The sequence below is a fragment of the Lucilia cuprina genome, chromosome 4, assembly GCF_022045245.1.
Source record: "Lucilia cuprina isolate Lc7/37 chromosome 4, ASM2204524v1, whole genome shotgun sequence".
Classification (NCBI taxonomy): Eukaryota; Metazoa; Arthropoda; class Insecta; order Diptera; family Calliphoridae; genus Lucilia; species Lucilia cuprina.
The window spans coordinates 14,044,110-14,069,363 of record NC_060952.1 but is presented as its reverse complement, the minus strand read 5'-3'; the positions used below and the strand labels follow the sequence as shown (position 1 = coordinate 14,069,363).

The 25,254-nt window shown below is 29.1% G+C and overlaps 1 protein-coding gene across 1 annotated transcript; it reads right to left on the bottom strand.

Moving 5' to 3' along the window:
- Window positions 1–4,588: 4,588 nt before the first annotated feature.
- Window positions 4,589–9,380, bottom strand: LOC124419733. The gene is made up of 2 exons (XM_046950250.1): window positions 5,734–9,380; window positions 4,589–5,318 (listed from the first exon to the last, which is right to left on the bottom strand). Exons 1-2 carry the CDS (start codon window positions 9,378–9,380, stop codon window positions 4,589–4,591), a joined length of 4,377 nt encoding a protein of 1,458 aa, XP_046806206.1.
- Between the last annotated feature and the right edge of the window lie 15,874 nt (window positions 9,381–25,254).

Here is a 25,254-nt window from a genome sequence, read left to right as displayed (position 1 = left end):
TGATTTTGACATATATTTAATATTCTAAACGCACAAACCCCAAAGCGACAGTTACGCCATTTCCATTCAATTTGACATGTAAGTATGAGTATTGAAGAAAAACAATAAAACTGAACATAACAACTTCATGCTGATGCGATAGATGGATGACTGACTGATGGTGTTTTAGTTAAATTGTATGTAAAGTACCATAAACGAAATTTATTTATAAATTTATATAAATACTTTGAGTTAAATTTATTGTATGAATGGAATTTGTAAATAGTTGGTGTGTTTAAATATAAATATCCAGTTTATTTGCAGTTATGTGTACATGCGTGAGGATAAAGAAATAAAAATCTCAACATTTTCATTATTTATGTAAAATTATTATTTTCAATATTTTTTGAATTTTAGTTTTTGAGAACTTTCAGAAATTTTTAATGTGTAAAAAAGCGGTACGACTTGTATTTACTAATAATTTTTCAATTTTTGCATTGCTGGACTTGTGTTCTCGCGATGGCTTCAAATAATTTACATCTCTTTCTCTTTTCAAAATTATTTGAATACACATTTGCTTGACTTAAACTGAGATCTAAATGCCAAATAATATGTACCTACATATACAATATGCATTTCGCGCCTAGACATTCCAACAAATACATGCACACTGTATTGAACTTAAAGTAATGTATGATACAATAAACTATTGTTCCTGTCCATTATTCAGTAAATTCTATCATCATGAACAATTGTATTTCCAGGTTCATTTGTGATAAGTGTTTTAAGGTACGTACGTATAAATACAAATTAGGGAGGTTGCGATTTCTTGTGGATTTTCGAAAAAACATGTACACAAATCTGTGCTTTTTCAAATTTTATGTATGAATATAGTACATTAGGAATACTAAACATGCTTTAGTTCCCGATTGAGATTCTTTACTTGGATATAGGCCTAATTTTGTAATCAGTTAATTATTATCTGATTACGAAAACACAATTTTAATTTTTTTGGTTTTTGGTTTATAAAATTAGTTTTACTTTTCGATTGGTCCATTTCATAGTTTTTTAGATTATTATTATTATTATTAACTTTATTTTGCGGACCAGAATTTGATAAATAATGTCTGACATTTTTAACATATTGTATTGAGTTAAAGATTTTTCTATAACCGGAAGAACCTGAATTCCTTTTCAAAACAAACATTTTTTATTTATCTCGAATTTAGTATATTAATATGGATCGTTTGAGAGGTATTTCTTATAGTGACTATAATTTAATCTAAAATATAAGTGTTGAATTATCCTCTACATTAAAGCGTAGACTGTAGGGTAACTGAAGGCTATGCTCTAATCTTAACTAAATACCAAAGAATAAACAATATTCATATAGAAAAAACTAAATTACAGTATTGACTGTAGACTTAATTACGGTCTTAACTATTTAGACTTTAATTTATAATATTATAAACTACAATAGATTAAACTATAGCAAATGTATATTTACTATAGATACCTACATCACCGGTACTTTTGAATTCTGATTTGAAGTAGTATTCCTACTTCAAATCAGAATTCAAAAGTCTTATATAATCGGTATATACATATTTACATAAATAAATATAATTTTACACATACATAAGTATGATGTGCTTGTGCAATAAACACAAATATTCAAATCATGAATACCATACAAGGTAAAATTTTCATTAAGTCCAATACAATGTTCTTAAATAACATTTGACGCAATGCTAACAATGACAAAAATTTAAACTCACATCATGACATCAGTGGTCTCCTAATAGCAACAACAATTGCTAAAGAAATGCGTGCAATAATATGAAATAACGTTATGAGCAATTCATACAAGTAAATAAATCAATATTAGAGATATGTATTATTAAATTCGCATGAGTTCATTAATAAACTTAAATATTTGTTTGAAACACAGAATATTAAAATTTAATGCAAATAGGTTTTACTTGCAGAAAAATTTGACATTCGCTGAATAATAATTACATAACTTTATAAGGTCATTGCAAGAAATTACAATGGCTATTTTCTCATTTGAGATTTTATTTTCAAAAATCTGGTTAAATTTCTTTTCATTGTAAACATGACAAAATTTGTATTTCGTTTACAATAAAAACTAAATTAACATTTTAATAAAAAAAACTTTGGATGTAATTAAAATACAGCAAATCAGTCAGTTCATGTAGAGATATGTCGGACTGCCTGTCAGTTATTCATACATGTGTCATTACCACCATTAATTTTGAACCAACTCCATTGCAAGGTGTCTAGACATAAAACCTATTAATCACATACATTCAACAAACAGTGGAATATACACACACATTCTTAAACACAACAAAAAACATACACTTAACAGTTTAATTTTACTTTATTACAACTCATTCATACATTCGTTCATTCATGCATGTATATGATTTTTATACCCTACACCTCTATAAAAACGAATTTATTTGTAATATCAAAAAGGAAGTCTCACGTCCATCTTGTAATATTATGCTTAGAATTTAATTTTAGTCAACTGTTGTCTTCTTCATGTATAATTGATGTGAATTATTTGATGATCAGTGCTTAAATGATCGTCATAGAAATTAAATTATATTAAAAATCTTTTCAATTCTCAATCTGTCAGAAATGGGTAAAGCATGATCATAATTTTAGAATGGATTGATTCAAACCGGTTTTAGTGAATGTTTAGGGCCGTCTTTCGATTTTAACTTTATATTTACAACACATTTATTGGTGATGGATTTATAAGATGCTTTAAAGCCAAAATCTTACCAGCTTATAGCTTACTTGCTAATATTGACTTACAATCACTTTCTGTGTCATTATTGCTTTTTTTGATCCAAAGACGAACCCTGTTGAAAATGTTTGAAATCGAACAGTATAGAACTGTAGTTCATTTTAGGGGGTATGATTATAAACATGCTCACTTTATAAGGGTATTGTAAGGACGGCCATTGCCAACATTTGTTTTTATAATGCAACTAACAACTGTTATTCCCATTGATGTTCTACATTTACACCCATATTCATAAATGCTTAATAAAATTGTTTGTTGTAGTTTATGTAATATGTTTATGAATATGGGAGTGAATATCTTATGGTTTATTTTTTGTGCTTATTATTTCCTTATCTTTTCTGCATATAAATGTCAACGTTATTATAATCGGTTAAAAAATATTATCAATTCACTAGCATCTGCTATAAACATTACTGTCAAAAGCATTTAGCCCCAACAAGAATGAAGATTATAAAAAAAATAAACTAATTGAATCTTTAAAGAAGATTCTTTAAAATCTTTCAGTTGATCGAAGATTTGTAGAAATACATTTGCTTACCTTCACGAACTAAATATTGATCCTATAGTAATCTTAAAGTCTAACGATCTTCTTAAAATCCTTTTTTATCAATTTCAATCAAAACATTGAAAGAAAGATATATGTTTTTTAAGTAATTTGATATAATATTATTTCCTTAAAAAATGCAAAGTAAATAAGTCCAATTCAGTCCTGGGTCTCTATTAAATTATAAGACGATCTGCCTGTATGTTTGTCTATAAGTTGAAACCCAGATATATGTATGTATATAGTACAAACAGAATACAGCTAGTATTAGTGATGAAACCTGATATAAAAAATAATATTATACGAACTAATAAGTCTGTAAACATTTAATGATGACTTTTAGCCTTAAATATACCTTAACATAAATAAGTTTGCTAGAAACTGAAATCTTTTAAAGACCTGTCTATAACTCCCCCTAAGACCTGTCTATAACTCTCCCTATAGGCCATATAAGGTCTTCTTCAGAAAATGACTTAAGCTTTTAACATTAACCGCGTTCATCACAGAATATAGCAGATCATTCATCACAGTAAAGTTAATATTTAAAAATTTGTATAATTTCAAATTGTTATTAAAATTTTAATATTAACTAAAAATATAAAAATTTTTTCTACATACTTCAAAGCTTTACACTTAACATTTCCATCAATTTTATAAATAGATCTTACATGCAAAATACATACATACTTTGTACACAGCAAATTCATATAAATATACTTGGGTTTTAAATTTAATAAGCACTCAAATGAAAAATGCCTGTAATTAAAGGTGTCGCAATATAATAAAATACCTATTACAAAAATAAATATTTTAATAATGCGCGAGAGATTTGCCGTACATATGATGTTGCTCATGTGCAGGTTCGATTACTACTGTCTTTAAAATTAAAAAATAATGTTTATGGACCACAAAGAATTTACAAATTATAAATATCAAGTGGTCCGTTATCCAAAAACAAAAATATTCAACTATTGTTGGTACACACATTATGCCTACTTATATTTAAATAAATAACAAATGCATGTACGTACACGACAGAAAGAAGAATGACAAAAATTTGCACTAACAATAATACACTCATTAACAGACGCAGTATTAATAACAACAACATTAAGGGTATTGGAAAGTACGAACGAAAAAACAAACAAGTAATTAAACAGTCGGTGACAAAAAATATGATCTCCTCCAACATTCTCCCCCCGTTGAACGGTCTGCGTTTCAAGATCCTATAAATTAGGTAAAGGGGCCACCTTGTGTATAGGTCGCCGACAAAAACCATTAGCAGATTTTAATTCGACTACTCGTACATGTCCATCAGTACCAAAAATTGTTTTTGTGACTCTTGCAAGGAGCCAATTCTGTGGTGGAGTATTATCTTCATGGATAATGACTAGTTGTCCAATATTGATATTTGGTTGTGTTTTAGACCATTTCGAACGTTGTTGTAGCGATAAAAGATAATCTCGGGACCACAGTTGCCAAAATTGATTTTTGAGATACGAAATTTGTTGCCATCGATTTAATGCGGATAACTTTGAAGAATCAAAAGTTTCCTGAGGTATGGACACCAACGATGAACCAATTAGCAGATGACCGGGAGTAAGTGCTTCTCCATCATTAGGGTCATCTGACATTGGAGCTATAGGACGAGAGTTCAATATAGCTTCTATTTCGACAATTAAAGTTTGTAGTTCTTCAAATGTAAGGCGAGCTTGAGCAAGATTTTTTACTAATAGGGTTTTAGCAGATTTAACAGCGGCCTCCCACAATCCACCAAAATGTGGGCCACGAGGAGGGATGAAACAAAATTCGAAGCCATTTTGAGTACAATGCGTCTTGATTTCTGATACGATTTTATTAGAGAGCAATTTATCTTTTAACTCTTTGAGTTTATTGTGGGCACCTGTAAAATTTGTCGCGTTATCGCAAAAAATGCGTTGCGGTAGGCCACGTCGACTAACAAAGCGATTTAAACAAAGTATAAAATTGTTTGTGGACAAATCGGAAACGAGCTCCAAGTGAGTTGCCTTTGAGCTAAAGCACACAAAAACTTCCACCCACTCGAATCAAATTAATAGTTTTGTTGTCAGTTTCCATTTGATGTACAAATGGAGCCAGTTTTTGCAAGGACGGTTGTACCAAATTATTGTTTAAAATGGCGTTTAACTCCACGACGAAGTTTTTACTTTGTATATGTGCTACTAATTTCCAAAATGTGTTCTCCAACTCCTGGGGTGGGAGATGAATGATGTTATTGGCTTTCAACAAAGGGTCTACCTTGCACCTATTACAAATTCGAAAAATGTATGTAAGTATCCGAAGAATTTTATAGTATGACGAATGCTTATCTATAATTTCATCTATGACGGACTCGGTGATGTCATTTGTAGTGCATTTAAGAGCCGTTTTTCTTCTTTCCAAAATTTCATCGGATTCATCAGTTATGTTTGCGGGCCAGTTACTAACATCTTCGAAAATAAATTTGGGACCATTAAACCAAATTGTACTAGGCAAGTCTGTAGCGCTACAACCACGAGACACAATATCGGCTGGATTACTTTTTGATGGCACATGCCGCCATATAACGTCTTGAGCTTGTTCTTGTAACTCTGAGACACGATTTGCTACAAAACAATTAAGGGTTGATGAATGTATCTTGAGCCATTGCAAAACAATTTTAGAATCCGTCCAAAAGAATATAGAAGATACAAATTTTCCGATTTTTGGTTTTATTTTTGACCAAGTTCTACTAAGTAATACGCACGCGCATAGTTCGAGACGAGGTAAAGACTGTGCTTTTATTGGAGCCACCTTCGATTTGGCGATTAACAAGGTAGTTTTATAAGAACCATTTTCTAAGACGCGATAGTAAATACAGCATCCAAATGCGCGTTGCGAAGCGTCGGCGAAGCCATGTATTTCGCCGAGTATGTTTTCCGAAGTAAAAACATATCGAGGTATTGTGATTTCATGAATATGTTCCAAATCTGCTTTAATTTGGAGCCACATCAATGTCAAACTATTGTTGAGGGGATCATCCCAACCAATGTTCTGGACCCACATCTCTTGGAGCAGCATTTTACAACGAACTACAATAGGGCTCAAGAGACCAAGCAAATCGAAAATTTTTGCTACTATCGATAAAATTGAACGTTTTGTGGGATTACTTACATCGGGCAAGTTAAAGCGAAACAAAAATATATCCTGAGTAGGATTCCAGGACATTCCAAGTGTTTTTGTAATATTTTCTTCAGTGGTTTTAATGGCAACTTCTTCGTCGTTGTTGGTTACGAAGTCTGGACAATTGCTATTCCACTTTGCGAGCTGAAGACCATGAATACTGAGAATTTTAATAATTTCAGATTTCTTGAGTTCTAAGATTTCGAGACTATCAGAGCCAGTGAGAACATCATCTACGTATAAATCCTCACGAAGTACCTTTGAACCAATGGGAAAAGTTGAACTGTGCTGATCGGCGATAAAAAACAAACTTCGAATAGCCAAAAACGGTGCTGCTGAGAGCCCATACGTAACGGTGTTTAGTTGAAACACGCATAGTTTGTCTTTTGAATTGGATCTCCAAAGAACCAATTGAAATTTACGATCACGTTCATCGACTAAAAATTGGCGGTACATTTTAGATATGTCTGCAGTGAGAGCAAATCTATTCAAACGAAACGAAAAGAGTGTGGTAACTAAATCTTGTTGTATAGTTGGGCCAACCATGAGTATATCATTCAAGGAATGATTCGAAGTTGTGCGAGCTGACCCATCGAAAACGACACGAAGCTTTGTTGTTGTACTCTCAGGCTTGAGAACACAATGATGAGGTATTATGTAATGTGGATGCGAAAGAGGACGATTATAGAGCGACATATGACCAAGTGCCAAATATTCGTTCACAAAATCGACATACATAGATTTTAAAGTGGGATCACGTTCCAATTTACGTTCGAGCGACAAAAATCTTCGTTTACTAATTTCGAAAGACTCACCTAAACAATTAGGATTTTGTTTAAATGGTAACCGAACTTGAATTCTTCGGTCCGAGTTAATTTGGACATTTTCGGTGAAATGTTTCTCACACGCTTGTTCCTCATTGGTAAATGTTTGAGGACCACTTACATATTCCTCAACTTCCCAAAATTTTCTCAATGTGTTATCAAGAATTGAAGTTGAAGAATCTAGGGCCAAATTACATGTAAGGGTCGAGGGATTTTTTTGATCGTTGAATTTTCCACCGACAATCCATCCAAAAACTGTATTAACAAGGCAAGGCATGCCATGTCCTAACGAAATGCGTCCTTCGAGCAACAAATCGAAAAATATTTCCGTACTAATTAACAAATCAATGCGTTGGGGCTTATAGAAAAGCGGGTCTGCGAGTTGTATGGTTTCTGGAATTGTGAACCTTGTTGTATCTATTTTTTCACCAGGCTGTTGGGCTGATATAGATTTCGTTACAGCAAATGTTGATGACCACTGAAATGAGCCAATTCGGGATTTTATGGTAGCAGCGACAGAATATCTTATTTTTGTTTGAATTTCACTTATTCCAGAAACATCTTGACAATTTGGTAGAAAACGTAGTTTAAGTTTCTTGGCAGTTTCTTCTGTAATGAAGTTAATTTCAGAACAGGAATCCAGAAGAACTCTTACAGGTTGATAACAACCGAAACTATCTTTGATAAGAACCACCGCAGTTGGTATTATGGCTCTTTTGAACGAACGAGCTACTAACGATGTTGCATTATTTGTAGATGTTTCAGGAGGAGCTGGATTAACTGGTGCTGATTCCGGTTGAACGAAAATATGTAACGAAGTATGATGAGCGGACTGACAAACCCTACAACGACTACTAGAAGGACATTTCGAAACTAAATGACCCTTTCGAAGGCAGTTTATGCAATGCCCATTACGTTTTACGAAATTAAAACGTTCCGAAACTACGAGCGACAAAAATGATGAACAGATGGCGAGATGATGACCAGAGCTGTTACAATACGAACAAGTTGTGTTTGTATTCGAACTAAGAAAAGTATTTGCATTACGAGAAAAGTTTGATTTTGGCTTTGTGCCAGTAGAACTACTTTTTTGTTCACTTTTCTTTCCATGACTTTCCAAAAATTGACATCGATGACTCAAGATGTCATAACAGGTGTCCCATGAGGGCAATGATCTAAAATCTAGTTTTTCATCGTAATTCTGTTTAGAACTATCATCCAGCTTCGATAAAACAATATGAATTATAATAGCATTCATAATGTCTAATTCCGATCCAAGCGATAATAGTGAACCACGAATTGCAGAAACGGTATCTATGATATAACGTAATGAAACACTGTCGCCTTTGGACATTTCAGGAATGTTGAAAAGTGTTGTAATGTGTTCCAAGAAAATTAGTACTTTGTTGTCGTACCGCTCCCTCAACCTATCAAGGGCCTTCGGGTAATTCTCATCAGTCACTTGGAAAGGTTCCACAACTGATAGGGCTGGACCAGAAAGACAATTTAACAGATAATTGAATTTATCTACTGGCGTAATTGACGAATTATCATGAACCATATTATTGAAAGTAGTGATAAATCGTTTATAATCTGCGTACTTTCCATCGAAGCGAGGCAATTTTAACGAGGGCAAACGAGTTTGATTGGAAAGTCCGATCGAAGTGTTGAAGAAACTTTGTTCCATTGAAGTCGAACTACGAGTTTTGTTTAAGATGGACAACAATTTTGCCTTGGCTGCAATATATATTTCTTCTAAGTCACTCCTAGTGACATCGGAAGGACTTATTTTTTCAATTTGCCCTTGAATATGGGAAATCTGTTTGAAGTAGGACTCTAAAATTTCGAGCCGACATTGCAAAATTGTTGTATCAGCAGTATCTCCATCCTTATCGATTTTCTTTTCTAAACAAGTAATGTTTCTTTTCATTGTGGCCCTTTGTTGTTTCAAAGAGGCCAATTCTGGACTTCCAGAATCATTTAATTCTGGCATATCTTTGTCCTTGTTGGCCATTTTTTATATAAACTTTTCGAAAATTTATAACAAAATGTTTTATAGGAAATCTTCAAAAAATACCTATTACAAATCTTGTATCTTTTATTTGTACCAAGTATTTCTTGAGCCACAAAAAATATTGAAACACAAAAATTAACTTGTTTTCTTCTACAAAATTTTGTTTAGGAAATAAATTTAATTTATTTGAGCCACAAATTATTGTAATTACAAAATAAAGGAATTTATTTTGTTCTACTAAAAAATGTGAAATCAAATAAATTTAATTATTTATTTGGACTACAAATTGGTTTTGAAATTACAGAAAAACAATTTTTTCTGTTCTACTTAGGAGAACAACAGCTCTTAAGTTGGCTCTAAGAATTTCTCGAAAGTATTTGCAACAGTACCACAAATTGGTTCTGCTGGAGCGAAAAGGCAATATTCGTGCAACTGGTATACACAAATTCTACAAAGATGTGGCTCTACGGGCCAGGAAATCCTCAAAACCAAATTAAATAATTGAGTTTTATTTAAAACTTAAGTGCCGTGTCCTGTCACGGTCGCCAAAAATGTCGCAATATAATAAAATACCTATTACAAAAATAAATATTTTAATAATGCGCGAGAGATTTGCCGTACATATGATGTTGCTCATGTGCAGGTTCGATTACTACTGTCTTTAAAATTAAAAAATAATGTTTATGGACCACAAAGAATTTACAAATTATAAATATCAAGTGGTCCGTTATCCAAAAACAAAAATATTCAACTATTGTTGGTACACACATTATGCTTACTTATATTTAAATAAATAACAAATGCATGTACGTACACGACAGAAAGAAGAATGACAAAAATTTGCACTAACAATAATACACTCATTAACAGACGCAGTATTAATAACAACAACATTAAGGGTATTGGAAAGTACGAACGAAAAAACAAACAAGTAATTAAACAGTCGGTGACAAAAAATATGATCTCCTCCAACAAAAGGAAAATACAAAAAAATAAAAACAATCAACAAATTGGAAATTCTAACATTTTAAATTAAAGGATAACTGCAAATAAAATTGAATAAACAGTACTTACCAACAACAACAATAACAACACTACAAAACCTAATAAATTGAAAATCAAATATTAATTTAAAATCAAACAATAATTACGATGATTATTCAAAATTTGCTACAAAAAATATACCACAACCACAAAAACATTTGGTAGAAGTCGTATAGAAGTGTGAGAGCTGTATATCTACTTATGTATGTTTGTTTATATTTAAAACGAATGGATTAGTTAGAATTGAAAGTGAGTGAGAGGGCGGTGGTCAAAATATTATAATACCAAAAATATATCTAACAAATATTGGTAACGATGGTAATGGTGGCATATTGCTGATGCTGCTGTTGGTGGTACCAGTGGTTGGAGTCAACATTAAAAAATCATAAATCAGCAATATATATGCATATATTTACCAAATTTGTATATTTTTCGGTTTACAAACAACATTCTAATATAAATGATATAGACAAGTATGAATTTCGTATACATGTTGTATTAAGAGGATATTTTCATTTCAAATTTTTATAGTCTACATATACGCAAAATATAAATGTTCAATATATTTCATAATTTCTAAGTTTTTTTTGTTCAACAGTTGTGGTAGACATACTTAGAGTTTCCTATACCTTTATAGATGTTAAAGACTAGAGTTCCATACAAACCCTAATTCTCATAGTTTGTACTTTCATTTGGCATACGAAATATAAGTATATGTATGTTAAATATATTCATTGTTTTCGTTAGGCGAATAAATTATAACTAATATCAATTTATTGGTCAATACAGGTATAGAAATGGAAGTATAAATTCACTGGGTCAATATTGTTTAAATAATGTGCTAATTATGTGTATATATAAGTTGAGTTTTTTAAGTATGTCATTTAATATCCAGTTTATTTAATATCCAGTATGTTTTAATAACCAGCTGTTCAACAAGGAGTCACTGCATCAGTTAACGAAGATTAATGTTTAATCACCTGGTGAACCCATTTCGTCCCGATAATATGGAAATAAAATCATTCCTCAATTATTGCACCAATGTTTATGGCTACAGGCAAATAGAAAAGGATGAACAAATTTAAAACCATCAACCTTTATATGTTATATATAAAAATGAATGTGTGTTTGTTTGGACTTTATAGACGGCTAAGCAGATGAAACGAATTCTCGAAATTTTCACACTGTCTTCTGGTACGTCTGGAAGGAACTATATGCATCTTTTGTTTTGGAAATTCAAGTAGGCTAGGTGCCACGCCCAATAACCTAATATGTATTAAAATTCACATTTCTCAGAAAGTACAACAGCCAGAGTCCCCAAATTTTGTATGAACAACTTTTACATCCATATGAATACATGTTGACAAAATGGGCAGCTTAGCTACAGTGGGCGTGGTACATCTCATATAAACAAATCTTTAATAAGTATATCTGAAAAAGGTATAACAACTAGAGTTCTCAAATTTTTTCGGAGTCTCTTTAATATCCACGTGAATATTTAGGACAAAAATTTGCTGACTAGCAATCGGGTCGGTGGCACTTTAATAGGAATTACATACTAAAATTATATGGGAAACTCTTCGAGTTAGAATTTTAAAACTTTGCAAGAATTTATTTGACATTCATTTGAATATATCAGGATTTGAATAAGCTTGGCACCGCCCATATTAATTAAATATAAAAAATCTTTTATCTCAGAAAATATTAGAGCTAAAATTCTAAAATTTGGCACAAACAACTTTGACATCCATGCCAATATTTGCGTAATAAATTAAATACAAAATTTAGTTTTTCTACAAAACCATTAGAGCAAGAATCTTCAAATTTTCTATGAAGAACTTTATCATCTATGTGAATATTTGGGAGAAAAATTAACGGACTATCGTTAGGAAGGATTGACACCTACTATTTGGGTTACGCACAAAAATTCGTATATCTAGGAAACTGTTAGAACTAGAATCATCAAATTTTGCACGAAGAACTCTGACAATAATGTGAATATTTAGGTAATAAATTGGTGGACTTTAAATATTAGGCTCGCACCATTAAAATTTAATATAAAAATTGGTATATCTGGGAAACTGGAATAGCTGGAATCTTCAAAGGTCTTAAAGTATGATTTTAAGTTATGTTGATTTTTGGGTAGCAAAGTACACAGGGTACAACTAATATAATAAAAAGAAGTAAAAAGAAAACAGAATCATTTTCTGAGTTAATTTAGCTATGTCCGTCCATATTTCCGTCCATCTAAACCTTGTAATCAAACTACAGGTCGCAGTTTTGAAAATAATTCAATGAAATTTGGTACATGATCTTCAATTTGTGAATGAGGGAAACATGCATTGTTTTCGGATAATAAATCTGTGGAGACTTTATATGATTTATAATATTTTATCGAAATCTCACTTATATGTATGTGTGTACATTTTGATAATTGATAATTTTTCACAAAGATTTGCGACTATCCCACTGTGCATTTATCATATTCATAATACTAGCCACTCATCATTGTGAGTAAAATAATTATAAATTCAAAACAACCTATATTTGTATGGTTAACAATAAATAAACAATTAAATATTAATTGCTTTCAATAAACATTAAAAATAAACAAAAAAAAAACAAATAAAAAAAGGTCACCGGGCCAATAACCATAAATAGATTACACTTTCTTTAAAATAATACTTTTTGTGTGAAGATGAATATCAATAGATAATATTCTAAAAGGTAAGTTAGATAGAAAATGTTTATTAAACAAATAAAATTAAGGTTAGAATAGTGAAAATAATTAAATTTGAATTGCTCTTTTAAAGAATTTATTTTAAGTTTTCTAGCAATATACAAACAAATACTTTAGAATATATTATATAACCTAAAACGTTTTGTTCTCTCATAATGTCTACCAGTTATAATTGATATGTTTTAGTAAACTGCACTAAAATGCATACATACGTACATATGTTTAGGAATGCATTAAATTATTTAAATTAAAGCTAAGTTTTTTTATATTTAAAATTTTTCTTTCTTAACATTATGACATAAGAATGTATTTGCGATGTTTTATTTCTAGATTGTTGTTTAATTTTTCCTAACAATTATTTTTTTCGTAAACAATTGTCATTTGAGTAGATATGTATGTGCCAGCCAAGAACATTAAACCGATCCAAGTCAAACAATAGGAAGTCTCGTACAAAAATGTTACTTATTTTTTTAATTTGCTGTTTATTAATATTATGAGGTACTGTTTGTTAAGGCGGCTTTTATATAAAATTTTAAAACCATGTTTTTTTGCTGTTCTTTAGCCAACATGAATGAGGCCAAAAGAGTTCATTGTTGTCACGTTGCAACGGTAGTTAAGTTGGTGGTTGTAGGTATATTCTGGCAAAAGTAACAACAATTCTTAACTGTTTCTTAAGTGATTTGTTTCTGTATGCTTTTAATATTTTTTTTGCTCGTTGTCTTGTCTTTTATCTAGAATAACAGATACAAAGTATTTTAGCCAGAAACGAAGAAAAGCAAAAAAACTCGAGGGAAACAAATTCAAATACAAATCTTTACCTTGCCGCGCTCTACATGCAAATCTGTTGAAATAATGTTTTTAATTCTTCTAAATTGACTAAATGTCTGTTTATTTTCATACTTATTTTTTTTCTTTAAATGTTTCAAGCCATTTTTTATAATCACCTTAAAAAAATACCTGAGGTATATTAAGTCTGTTGTTTTGTTTGCAACACATCGTTATAGTGTTCTAAACCTACAATTTAACATAAATTTTTCTGTAACCATATTAGACTCAAAGATGATCATAACATATATGAAGATAGAAGCACAGACATATCTTCATAACTGTTATAATCTGAAAAAATGTTACGACCATTGTTGATATCACCCCATACAATATCTTTCGCAGCATATAAGTTTTACGAACGAATCATGTAAATTAGGTGACATTAGATGAATGATCGAATTTGATAAAAATTACTATTTTTACTAAATTAACATCTCAAGAATTTGAGCCATTAAATTATATACTTCAATTCTATATACAATTTTGCCATATTATTTTTATTTTTATCGTTGTAAATAGATAGCAAAATAAACAAATATATTGATAAAGACATGTGAAAATCCATATATAGGACAACTTTCCGAAATTCTCTGATCTACAAAAAAATCTTAAATAATGGGTACAAAAAATTCATTACAACCGAATAACTTACTTTTACTCGTTATTATATCTTTCGTTTTATTGTACATATGTATATAAAAAAAATTGCATAAGTGTATGTAGTATTTTTATGTATTCATAATTTGGTATATTTTTTTTAAATTCTTCAGAGCCTTGATGAAATACTTTTCATTGTGTGTTTTCAAAGGTATAAAGATATGCATATTTTTTATTCATTATAAGTGTTGAGTTATGGAGCGTTGTTTTTATGAAGTATCAGTGAAACCGTCAATGATGTTTCGTGTTCGGAAGAATAACACTTGACATTGCCAACGTGCTGATTTGTATTTAAGGAAATATGATGTTGTCTTATTCTTTATGTTTTATGTAATTTTTGTTATATGTATGTATGTTTTATAGTAAACCGTAATATTAAGTAAACATTACAAGAATAATGTTGATCTGATATTTTTGAACACTTTTTAATATCTTTTTATAAAAATTTCTTTTTATTTTATTTATTTATTTTTTTTTTTTTTTTTTTGATAAATTTTTATTTTTTTAATTTGGATTATGTTCGTTTTAATAAGATATTTTTGATAAATTTTCCTTTAAAAAAACTTTCGATAATTTTCCTTTTATATAAAATATTTGATTCTGTTTTTAATACATCGAAATGTTGTTCTACTATATGCTAGGTTATATCCGTCCGTCTATCTGTTGAAATTAAGTAGTATTAAAGCCGCCTTCAGAGAATCACCTTTTTGCTAATAACTGGCTTAATAATATTAGTAGAACAGCACAAACAAATTTTCTTGGAATAGAAATCACATTTAATGAGAATCGGTCCTTAATTTAACATTAGGTCCCCTTCAGGAATTGAAGGGGACCTTCAAACATAATTAACTACTTAAAACAAGTCTTACAAAAAATCTATCTTAGCAGACAGTAATTAACTTTCATTTGCAATAAAGACCCGAATATAGAATTTTTACGTGTTTTTATTTAAAATTTTATTTTTTAAAAAACTTTTTGAAAATTTCTCTTTTTATAGAAATTTTGATAAATTTTAATTTTATAATAAATCTTTGCCTAATTTTCATTTTATGTGTATTTTTGGAAAATTATCATTGTATGGAAATTTTTTGCAAACTTTAAATGTCCTGAGCATTTTTGGTAAGTTTTAATTTTTTACAAATGTTTGAAATTTTTTGCTAAATACTGTTTAAGAAAATGGTTTCCTTTAAAATATTTAGAAGACCAAATTTTTAAAATCACTGTACAATCCTTACAGATAGTTAAATATGAGTGTTTTCAACCATATACCAACAAAATAACAGAATGATTCATGGCAATTTGGCTGAAAGAAATCGTTTTTTTTTTCCTCCTCCCGCTTTGTCTTTCCTATATGAATTATGAAATCGCTTGGAAGTACAAATACATTGTTATCCAGTTAAAAGTACTTAAATTTGTATGAGGCGTTCGTTACTGCAAACAATTTTTAGTTTATATTTTTATTTTTTCTTACAACGTTGGCTTATTATCTTTTTAAAAGTTTGTGTTGATTCAAATAGGCTCCTTTAGGCGAAAATCTTTGTCCAGTTTGTTTTTTGTTTCTTGTTGCTGTTTTTTAAAAAGTTCAAGGTTTTTGTGCAAGTAGTCATAATTATTTTTTTAAACTTATGAAAGAAAAAATATTAAAATAAATTTAAATATAATTTGCTAATTTTGCGACTAATGAAATGAAAGAAATTTCGTTGTCAAGATCTCTTTTTTAATGATATTCTTAAAATAACACCATGTATTTATGTGAAATTTATTCAATTGGGAAAAAAGTATACGTTTAAGTTTTACTAACACTTACATATCTAAATATAATGACTTTAAGTTTTAAAATTATTTATAAACAAACTAAATAGAAAATTTTAATTATGTACAAGAAAGAAGAATTTAAAAATTTTTTTAAATTAAATTTTCAACAAAATCTTATTATAAGCAATTTCCTTATATTAATGTTAAATTTAAATTGAAAATTTCTCATTTCATACTATTTATACATATGTTTTGTTATTGTTTATTAGGATGCCTCACTCTGTAGGAAAATAAAATGTATACAATTTTAATAATTATCTAAAAGTGCCGTTTTTAAAACGAACAGTCAATCATGTACTCTTGGAAACACGTAAATTGAAAACGTTCCATACCATGATCACATAATACTAAAAACAAAATATTAGGATATCAACATATCAAATAAATGTACATTTCGAGAAGACATTTTTTTTTTTTTTTTGAGAGTCGGTCTATTATACAGACGTATAAAGATCATTTATTTTAAATTTTGTGTTACAATTATTACATAAATCCAATAGAAGTCAAAGAAAACCAAATTCATAAATAAACAAAGACATAACTTTATAAATAGATACATATATATGTATGTATGTTTGTGTATATAATATAACCCTTCAAACTTTTAAATATCAAAACTATAATTTTTTAAAATTTACGTCTTTGGTAAATAAAAAATTTTTAAATTTAGAACAAAGAAGAATGTAACATACACAACTATTACTAGACTTATAAAATAGGTTCAGCCAATTTTGCCCAATTGCTATAACCATAAACAGGTCTTCTGTAAAAAATGCTATATGGTCGTTATGGTTGTTCTAAAGGGATGGGGATTGGGATCAATTATGGACCATTACTTATAAAATTTTGTACATAGATTCTGTTTTGTATAGAATTTGCACATTTTGAATTTCATGACTATCGTATTTTTAAGCTATGAGAGGTTAAGTTTCTGAAGGAGACATTATATAAAGGGTCAATCATGGACCAACTCTCATAAAATCTAATGGAGCGACTTGGGTTCATAGAAAATTTTTTTATGTGGAATTGTGTCGCTATACTCGTATTTGTAAGCTATTAATTATCGGTTCTGTCATACTTTATCGTGCTTTTAACAGACAGACTGACGGATATGGCGACGTTTTAGAATTTACTAAGAGCCCAGAATACATATATACTTTTGTGGGTATATGACTAATATTTTGATGTTGTACAAACGGAATGACGAATCAATATACCCCCATCTTTTTTAATATTGACATAAAAATAATAGTTGCAAAAGTAAAATATATGTGTAAATGCAACGTTTTGTATAAAAGCTACAACAACTATACATAGAAGTGTCATCAAGAAGTCAAATCTACGTATCTTAAAGAGGACTTTTGCATGACTTCTGCGAAAGAAATGTTTGTAGGGATGTGTATGTATAACACTTTTGATAACCACAATCGTGTACGTAACATATGCAACGATACAATACAAATTACTAAACAAACCACACATCATAATGATTTCTTATGTTATTAAAGTTCATTTGTTATATGCACAAAGTCACAAACATGTAGATGTAAGTATGTATGTATTTAATTATATATTAATACCTATGTATGTATATGACATAGGTCCATAAATCTGATTCAATTTTGTACATGAATATATGTATACAAACATATACATATATTCATTAAATACAAGTACAGCTTGATATGAAAATGTTTTGTCATAAAAAAAACATTTATTTTTAAGGATATACATATGTTGGCAGAACTTTAACCAAATAATACTATTACTCTTAACATTTTAATGGCAGCACTAGTTAGCCTGTTTTTCAGTATATATTATATATTTTTGATTAGCAGCTACTATTTAAGTAGGTATTTCTCAATTTCCAGAGAAGGATAGATCAACCCAAACATTTTCTCTTTTTTGCCTACATAGTTTTTTTTAGATTCTCGTTTAATATACAAAGTGAGGAGGTTAGCATATTGACACAGAATAATTTTCTAAATCAAATTAGTCAACAAAATTTTGTATTAAACTACAAGTTAGAAATTTGCACATATGTTTCTTATGACCAAAATCTGCCTCTGCACTGCTCGCGAAAAATAGTCGCGTAAACAGATGTGCTCAATATTCAAAGCGCTGTAGCCACAAATGGATCCACACAGGTCTAAATATCTTCTTGGTCTCCAAAGACCTGCAGCTAAGTGGGCTGATGTCGGTCATCACTGGTCATTGTAAATTTGGTAACCATGCTAAACGCATTGGTCTCCCGTTTAAAGATTAGCAGTTGTCAAAACAAGGATGATGAAGAGACTATTACTACGATTGTCCTGCTTTGGCGGAGACCCGTTTTCAGATGCTTAGATTGGTCTATTTTGGTGATCTATCCGGATTGTCAAATACTCAATTAGCCGAAATAAAGCCGAAATCGGCTACCTGTGATAACCTAACCTTATGACCAAAGGACAATGATTGAAATCAGGTTATTATTTAAACTAGCTCCCGAAGAAATAGGTCCATATTTCCATATTTTATTTTATCAATAAATAACTATTTATATTATATAAATATCGTAATTCAAGTTAATTTTAAAATACATATTTTACAAATCACATTTTAAATAAATTCACTACAAGTGTAGAGTATCATATTATCAACCTAGCCCAATTTTATATATTTTTTGTATAATTTATGGGTTTTATTTCAATATTTTCAAAATTTTAAGGAGAAATTTTAAAGGAGAATTGTCATAATACTTCTTGGATATACTATCAATCTAAAACTACTCTTTATTTTTGTATATATTGTTTATGTACAGACATATGTATGTATGAACATATACATATATCCAGCAAAATTTTCGTAATGAGTCGTATATACTTACATTCTTACTATACTTTAAGGACCAATGTATCATCCACTTCCTTTTCAATTGCTCTAATAATGACTTACATATAATCATAATTGTAATATATGCGTATATATTAAGATGTCCTATCGACCACTTGTTTGAAGTTTATTGAAATTCTTGCTCTCAATACGATTGATCCAAAACGTTTTTAGTTGTCTTTTCAAATGGGTCAAAAAATTTCGTAATTTTAAACGAATCGCAGCAAAATTAACATAAATTTCACCATTCTTGGTCCGAAAAACGTAAATTCTAAAAAAATCCGAAATGAACCGAATGTATGCTAAAAACAAGTATGAATGCATACTCGGGCACGGTCGACAATATAATAATTTTTATTTTTAAATTATTATGCATTTAATTTGATTTTTTTTTTTTTGCCTTAATTAAGACTTTTATAAAATTTAGTTTTAAGTGGCGTTTTTTTGTTGACATGCTAGAACATTTCACATAATTGTGAGCTCAAAAGCCATATTATGTGAGCAGATACACAGAAAGTGATTCTGAGCCTATTGGTATACTTTAAGGACCAATGTAGGTAGGACTAATACTTTTGGGTGTCACAAACGTCAGAACAAATCCGATAAAAATCTATTTGTGAACCAAAATGAATAGAGATATTTGGTTTACAAATAATAATAATAATAATAAAAATTTCAACAAACTTATTTCTTTTCAATGTCTGTACATATGTTTTGCTGGGTATACATTGAAAGTGTGAGTGGTAAGAAAGCACGAGCCATTGCAAAGTGTCAAGTTAAACATTTAAGATCTACAGCATTTACATTTACAAATCCGTTAGACAAACAAACATTTATGAACGAACAACAACAAACAATACAAAACAATTAAATTTAATTACAAACAATCTATATAAGTAACAATAATAACAACAAGAATGCCAACATAATTGTGAATCACTTAAATTTTTAATATTATGTAGTATTCGTAAGTTTTTATTTAAGTGTTTAAACAATTTGATACCACTAAAGTGTTCATTGAATTTAATTAAATATTTTAAGTATACTTTTTTGGTATTTTTAATCTTTAACCAATTATTGTATCAGTTTTATATGTATGTACGAACATACACACATAGTTAAATGCAGATGTTATAATAACATATACACAAGTAAGTAAACAAATAAAAGTGTTAAAATGTTTTTTATCTTTAAATTTGGTATCTCTTTATTTGGTTATGTAAATTGTTCATGCAGGTGTAAAATATGAAATATTATTGTTCATTAATTAAAACTAATTTAAAAAATGTTTTGATTTTATAATCTTAAAATTTAGTAGAGAATTTTTTGTTATTTAACATAATTTGTGAGCAATATATAAGTATTACAAACAAATTTTCTTTACCTTCCAGTCAACATCATGAAAGCGTCATTTTATATTTGCTGTGAAAATTATATATTGTTTTATACAAATATGTTGGTATTAAAAAAGCCGACAAGGATGCGAACTTAGTACTCATGTTTATTAGCCTGCTGTATTAATCACAACATCTATACTTAGTTGCTTTATTGTACCACTTTGCCACTGTGTTAGAAAGTAGAAATTATAAAGTAAGTTATTGAGAAAAAAAGAACTTAGTTGGAACTACTTTCAATATTTTTTTTTAACACATTTTCGACATGATCGTATTCTTTTACCACAACTGTAAAAACATACTATTAAGCGCCATCTATTATAATTTAAAGTATTAAATAAATATAAAAACTTAAAGAGTCTTTGATAAAAACGATACCACCAACGATTGCCATTAAAACACATCTGCACATTTAATTTTTACTGATAACATGCCTAAAAATATGCCACGATATTAAATAACTACTCGATGTCACTGTGGCAAATGTTTATTTAATGAATTTATTCAAATACATAATTAAAGAATGAAGGTTTAATTATCCCAAAAAAACACAAACACACAAATATTTAATTATAAAACAAAAATCAAATTAACATTTAACTAATTTCTTTACCACTTAATCTCATTTTTCTTAAGCTGATTACAATTTTCTAGTATTTACTTTATATTATTGAAGAAGAATGAAACAAGCAACCTCATTTTAAGAACATTGTTCACTTAACTGCTGCTAATTGTTCTGATGATGTTCTTTAAACTGTTTTTTTTTTCTTGTATAAGATTTGAATTTGAAACACATTCTACATTTTCTGCTATTTACCAGCCATTATTCTCACCTGATGACACAACCAATTATTTAAACAATGCAATAGGAACTTCCTATTGCAGTTATTTTCAGATCTTACATTGGCTCATTCCACGTTAATTAGACTTAGTCGAAATGTTTCAATGAGGAAGCATGGCACACAGCACAGCAACGCCAGCAAAATGTTAAAATTCATCAGAGACTCATTTATGTCTGTTTTATACGTTCAACTTTACTTTATTCATTAATTCTATCAATTGTAATCTTTTTTTGCATATTTTTGTTCCTTTTTTCGTTTTGGCACTATTTTAGTTCGACGCTTTATGGAAATTTTAAAAATCGTACTAGAGTAGAGTTTAACAAAATTTATGTAGTTTTCTATACAGGTAATACTGTTTTTGTTTTTAGTACCACATACATACATAAATATTAGGGTGTCTCGTTTACTACTTTTTTTTAGGAATATCTCACCAATGATGCATATTAATGTACTAAGAATGAGAACAATAAACAATATTTTTTTAAGAACCTAATTCAAAATCTTTTCGAAATGGGTCTCAAATTTTCCGATTTTTTTTAATACTTAAAAAATGTTTTTGGAGTCTCTCTGCTTTGGTAAAAAAAAATCATATTATTTACCCAATTTTAAATGTCTTAATCGTCTGGGAGTGATTCTGAGTGTATCGGTATTCCTTAAGGTGGATGCAGAACCAATATTTTTGTGCTTTACAAACATCTGCACAATCGTAAAAAATTTTAATTTTAAATTTTAAATCGCTGGTAAGGAACTAGAGACCATTTCAAAAAAAATATATGTTCATTTTTTCATGTTCATTTCATCGATAGATCGATTTAAAAGTATTTCTAGATACTTTTCCTCGGAACACTCTAACACCAACATATTTTGACGCCGTTATCATTCTTCAGCTGTTTCCATAATGATTATTATTTGGCACTGTAGCCAAAGTACTTTAACTAATTAGTTATTGGTATGCTAAAATTTTGCTCAACATCAAAATATAAAATGTTTATTATTTTTTGGCATCAAGTATTTTCTATTCATTAAATAGGCTTGAGATAATTTAATATTTTTTTTTTTTAATTTTTAAAATCTTAGTTATAAAAAAATTAGAGTTTAAATTTAAAATTCCTAGTTTAGTGTTAAAATAGAAAGTAATTAAAAAACTGTTCATAACAGGAATAATTTTATCTTATTTTTTTATATATCTCACTTTCTGATTAATAACTCAAGTATGTCTTACATAACATCAAAACAAAAATCTTATTTTTGTGCTTTACTTATTTGTCACAATTACTTTTTAACATGTCGTTTTTGTAATGGTGTTTTAATATAGTACATAAATAAGACATTTAAAGGATCAACATCATTGTCAACCTTTCTGTTGCTATGACAACATAATACAAAATTTATTTTCAAAAATACTAAGAAGTATCACAAATATAATTAAATTTTAAGGATTTCCAAGTAAACATCTTACAAATAAAAGTTACTTTTATTCGTTTGTTTACAACGAAAACTACTTTACCTTTTAAGAGATATTAAAAAAATAACTATTTATTTGAAAACTTCTGAACGAATTTTTTGTCTGTATTTGTTTACAACTTTAAAATTTTTACAATAAGTTTCAGTATGAAAGTAATAAAACAACAACACTTCCAGCACCAAATATGTATAATAATATTTTGTGTCCATTTATCCTTTGTTTTTCCACATTCTCACTCGTATCTCTCTTTCTGTTCTAAATTCAATTACAAAAGTGCAATCTTCATAAATCCACTTAAGTGAAATTTCAAAGCGTACATAAATGTCATTTACACAAGAACAACAACTACAACATAGGCAACGATAGCAACAATAACTAAAATTTCAACAAAAATATTTGCAACATGAAAAGAAAGAGACATGAATGAGGTAGTGTAACAATATGAATAGAAAATTTTCACTAAAATCATGGTGAGAGCAATATAATATCAACTGGGTGGGAGTAAAAATATTTTCATTTCAATAACAATTTTAAAAATATACCCCAAACATCTATTTCTTATATAGGGTCTAATAATATTTTGAAACTACTGTAGATTATGTGTGTCAAAAAAGAATGCTGTTTTGATCTACTTTAAAACAATTATTTATGTTTTTTATAGAAATTTTTAATGATTACAACGTCTGAAGAAATGAGATAAAATTCGTTTGACACGAACCGGGAGATAGATGATATACGTCTGAAACTATAAATTTAATGAAGAAAAACTGCGTTTTTAATATATTAGCTTTTCATGTCATGATCCTGTGTCCTTTTTTAAGCACTTCAAAGTTTTAAATGGTGTATTTTTAAACAATTATTTTAAATACTCTCAACGCAAAATATTTTACAACTCTTCTTGTTCGCTTGACATGAAATTTGGCATTATTTAATTACTAGAAGTATTTTTTAATATTTTTTACTGCACTTTTTAAAATTTTGAAGTCCTTTAAAAAGGACACAGGATCACGAAATGAACAACTAATATATTAAAAACGCAGTTTTTCTTCATTGGACGTATATCATCTGGTTCGTGCTTTTTTGATTTTTCTCAAAAAATAATCGGCTAAATATATGACACCCAACTCCAGTTTAAATTTTTTATTACCCAGGAAAAATTTTAGAACTTCACATCCTTAAACAACAACCTTGAACTTACCCGTTCCTCCGTTCCTTGTAATCAAACCACAATTTTAAAGATAATTCAATGAAATTAGATAAATGATCTTCTATTGTCCCTATTGCCTATTGAAAATGATTAAGATCGGTTCATTTAACCCAATGTAAATGTATACTGTTTTCATAATTGATAGTATACACGAGCAGAAAGGACAACAACTAAAACAAAACGATCGGCAACGCAGTTAAAAACTCCAAATAACCATTACCACTACAAGATGAGTCTAAAACAATGTTTCTATACCTTCTTCATCTTCTGTTTTTATGTCTTCGCGAACGAAGTACACAACAACATCAACGATGTCGGGGACAATTCAAGCGTTTAAAAGGCGATAACAACAAATGCGCTTTAACAAAAACTTTTTACTTTTTATTCTTTTTTTTAACTATAAACAATGTTGGCAACTGGAAAAAAAAACAAAATACAGCAGCAAAATATAATAAATACAGAAATAATGACAACAACACTTTTGTATTGCTGGAGCGAAACACAAAAACAACTAAAACTACAACTGCAACGACTAACACTAAAACTATTGTTGATGTTTTCTATTCGTTTCTAGACACTTAAGCCGGGATAAACAACATTTTCAACTTTTACTTAAATAGAAACAAAACAATCAGAAAAATAGAAATAAGAAAAAGGTGTCAAAACTTTCAAGTTGTAATAACAAAGTATCAAAGATGTTTTCAAAGAAATCTTACAAAAAATTATATGAGAAATGGCAGCAAACAAAACAATAAAATAAAATATGACTTAAAAGCCAAGACTCATATAACTAGCCTAGAAAAGGATTTCCATAAAGACTAAGCTTTTGGACCTATTCGATGGTATGGTGTTTATTTTTACAAAATTTATGCCTAGTAAAAATCTACGAAGGCATATTATTCCATTTTATAAAAAAACATGTTTATTAACGATGTTATGCATCTAACGTGGTGAAAAACTAAACGAAAGTTTATATACTTAAACCTGTTTAAATGCATTCAACTTGATATT

What these genes read in the sequence shown, in the direction of transcription:
- LOC124419733 (XM_046950250.1), bottom strand. Translation starts at nt 9,380, where the DNA reads ATGGCCAACAAGGACAAAGATATGCCAGAATTAAATGATTCTGGAAGT. An exon ending in ACTACAAATGACATCACCGA is followed by an intron (nt 5,319 to 5,733) that starts GTCCGTCATAGA and finishes TCGCTTTGTTAG; the next exon opens with TCGACGTGGCCTACCGCAAC.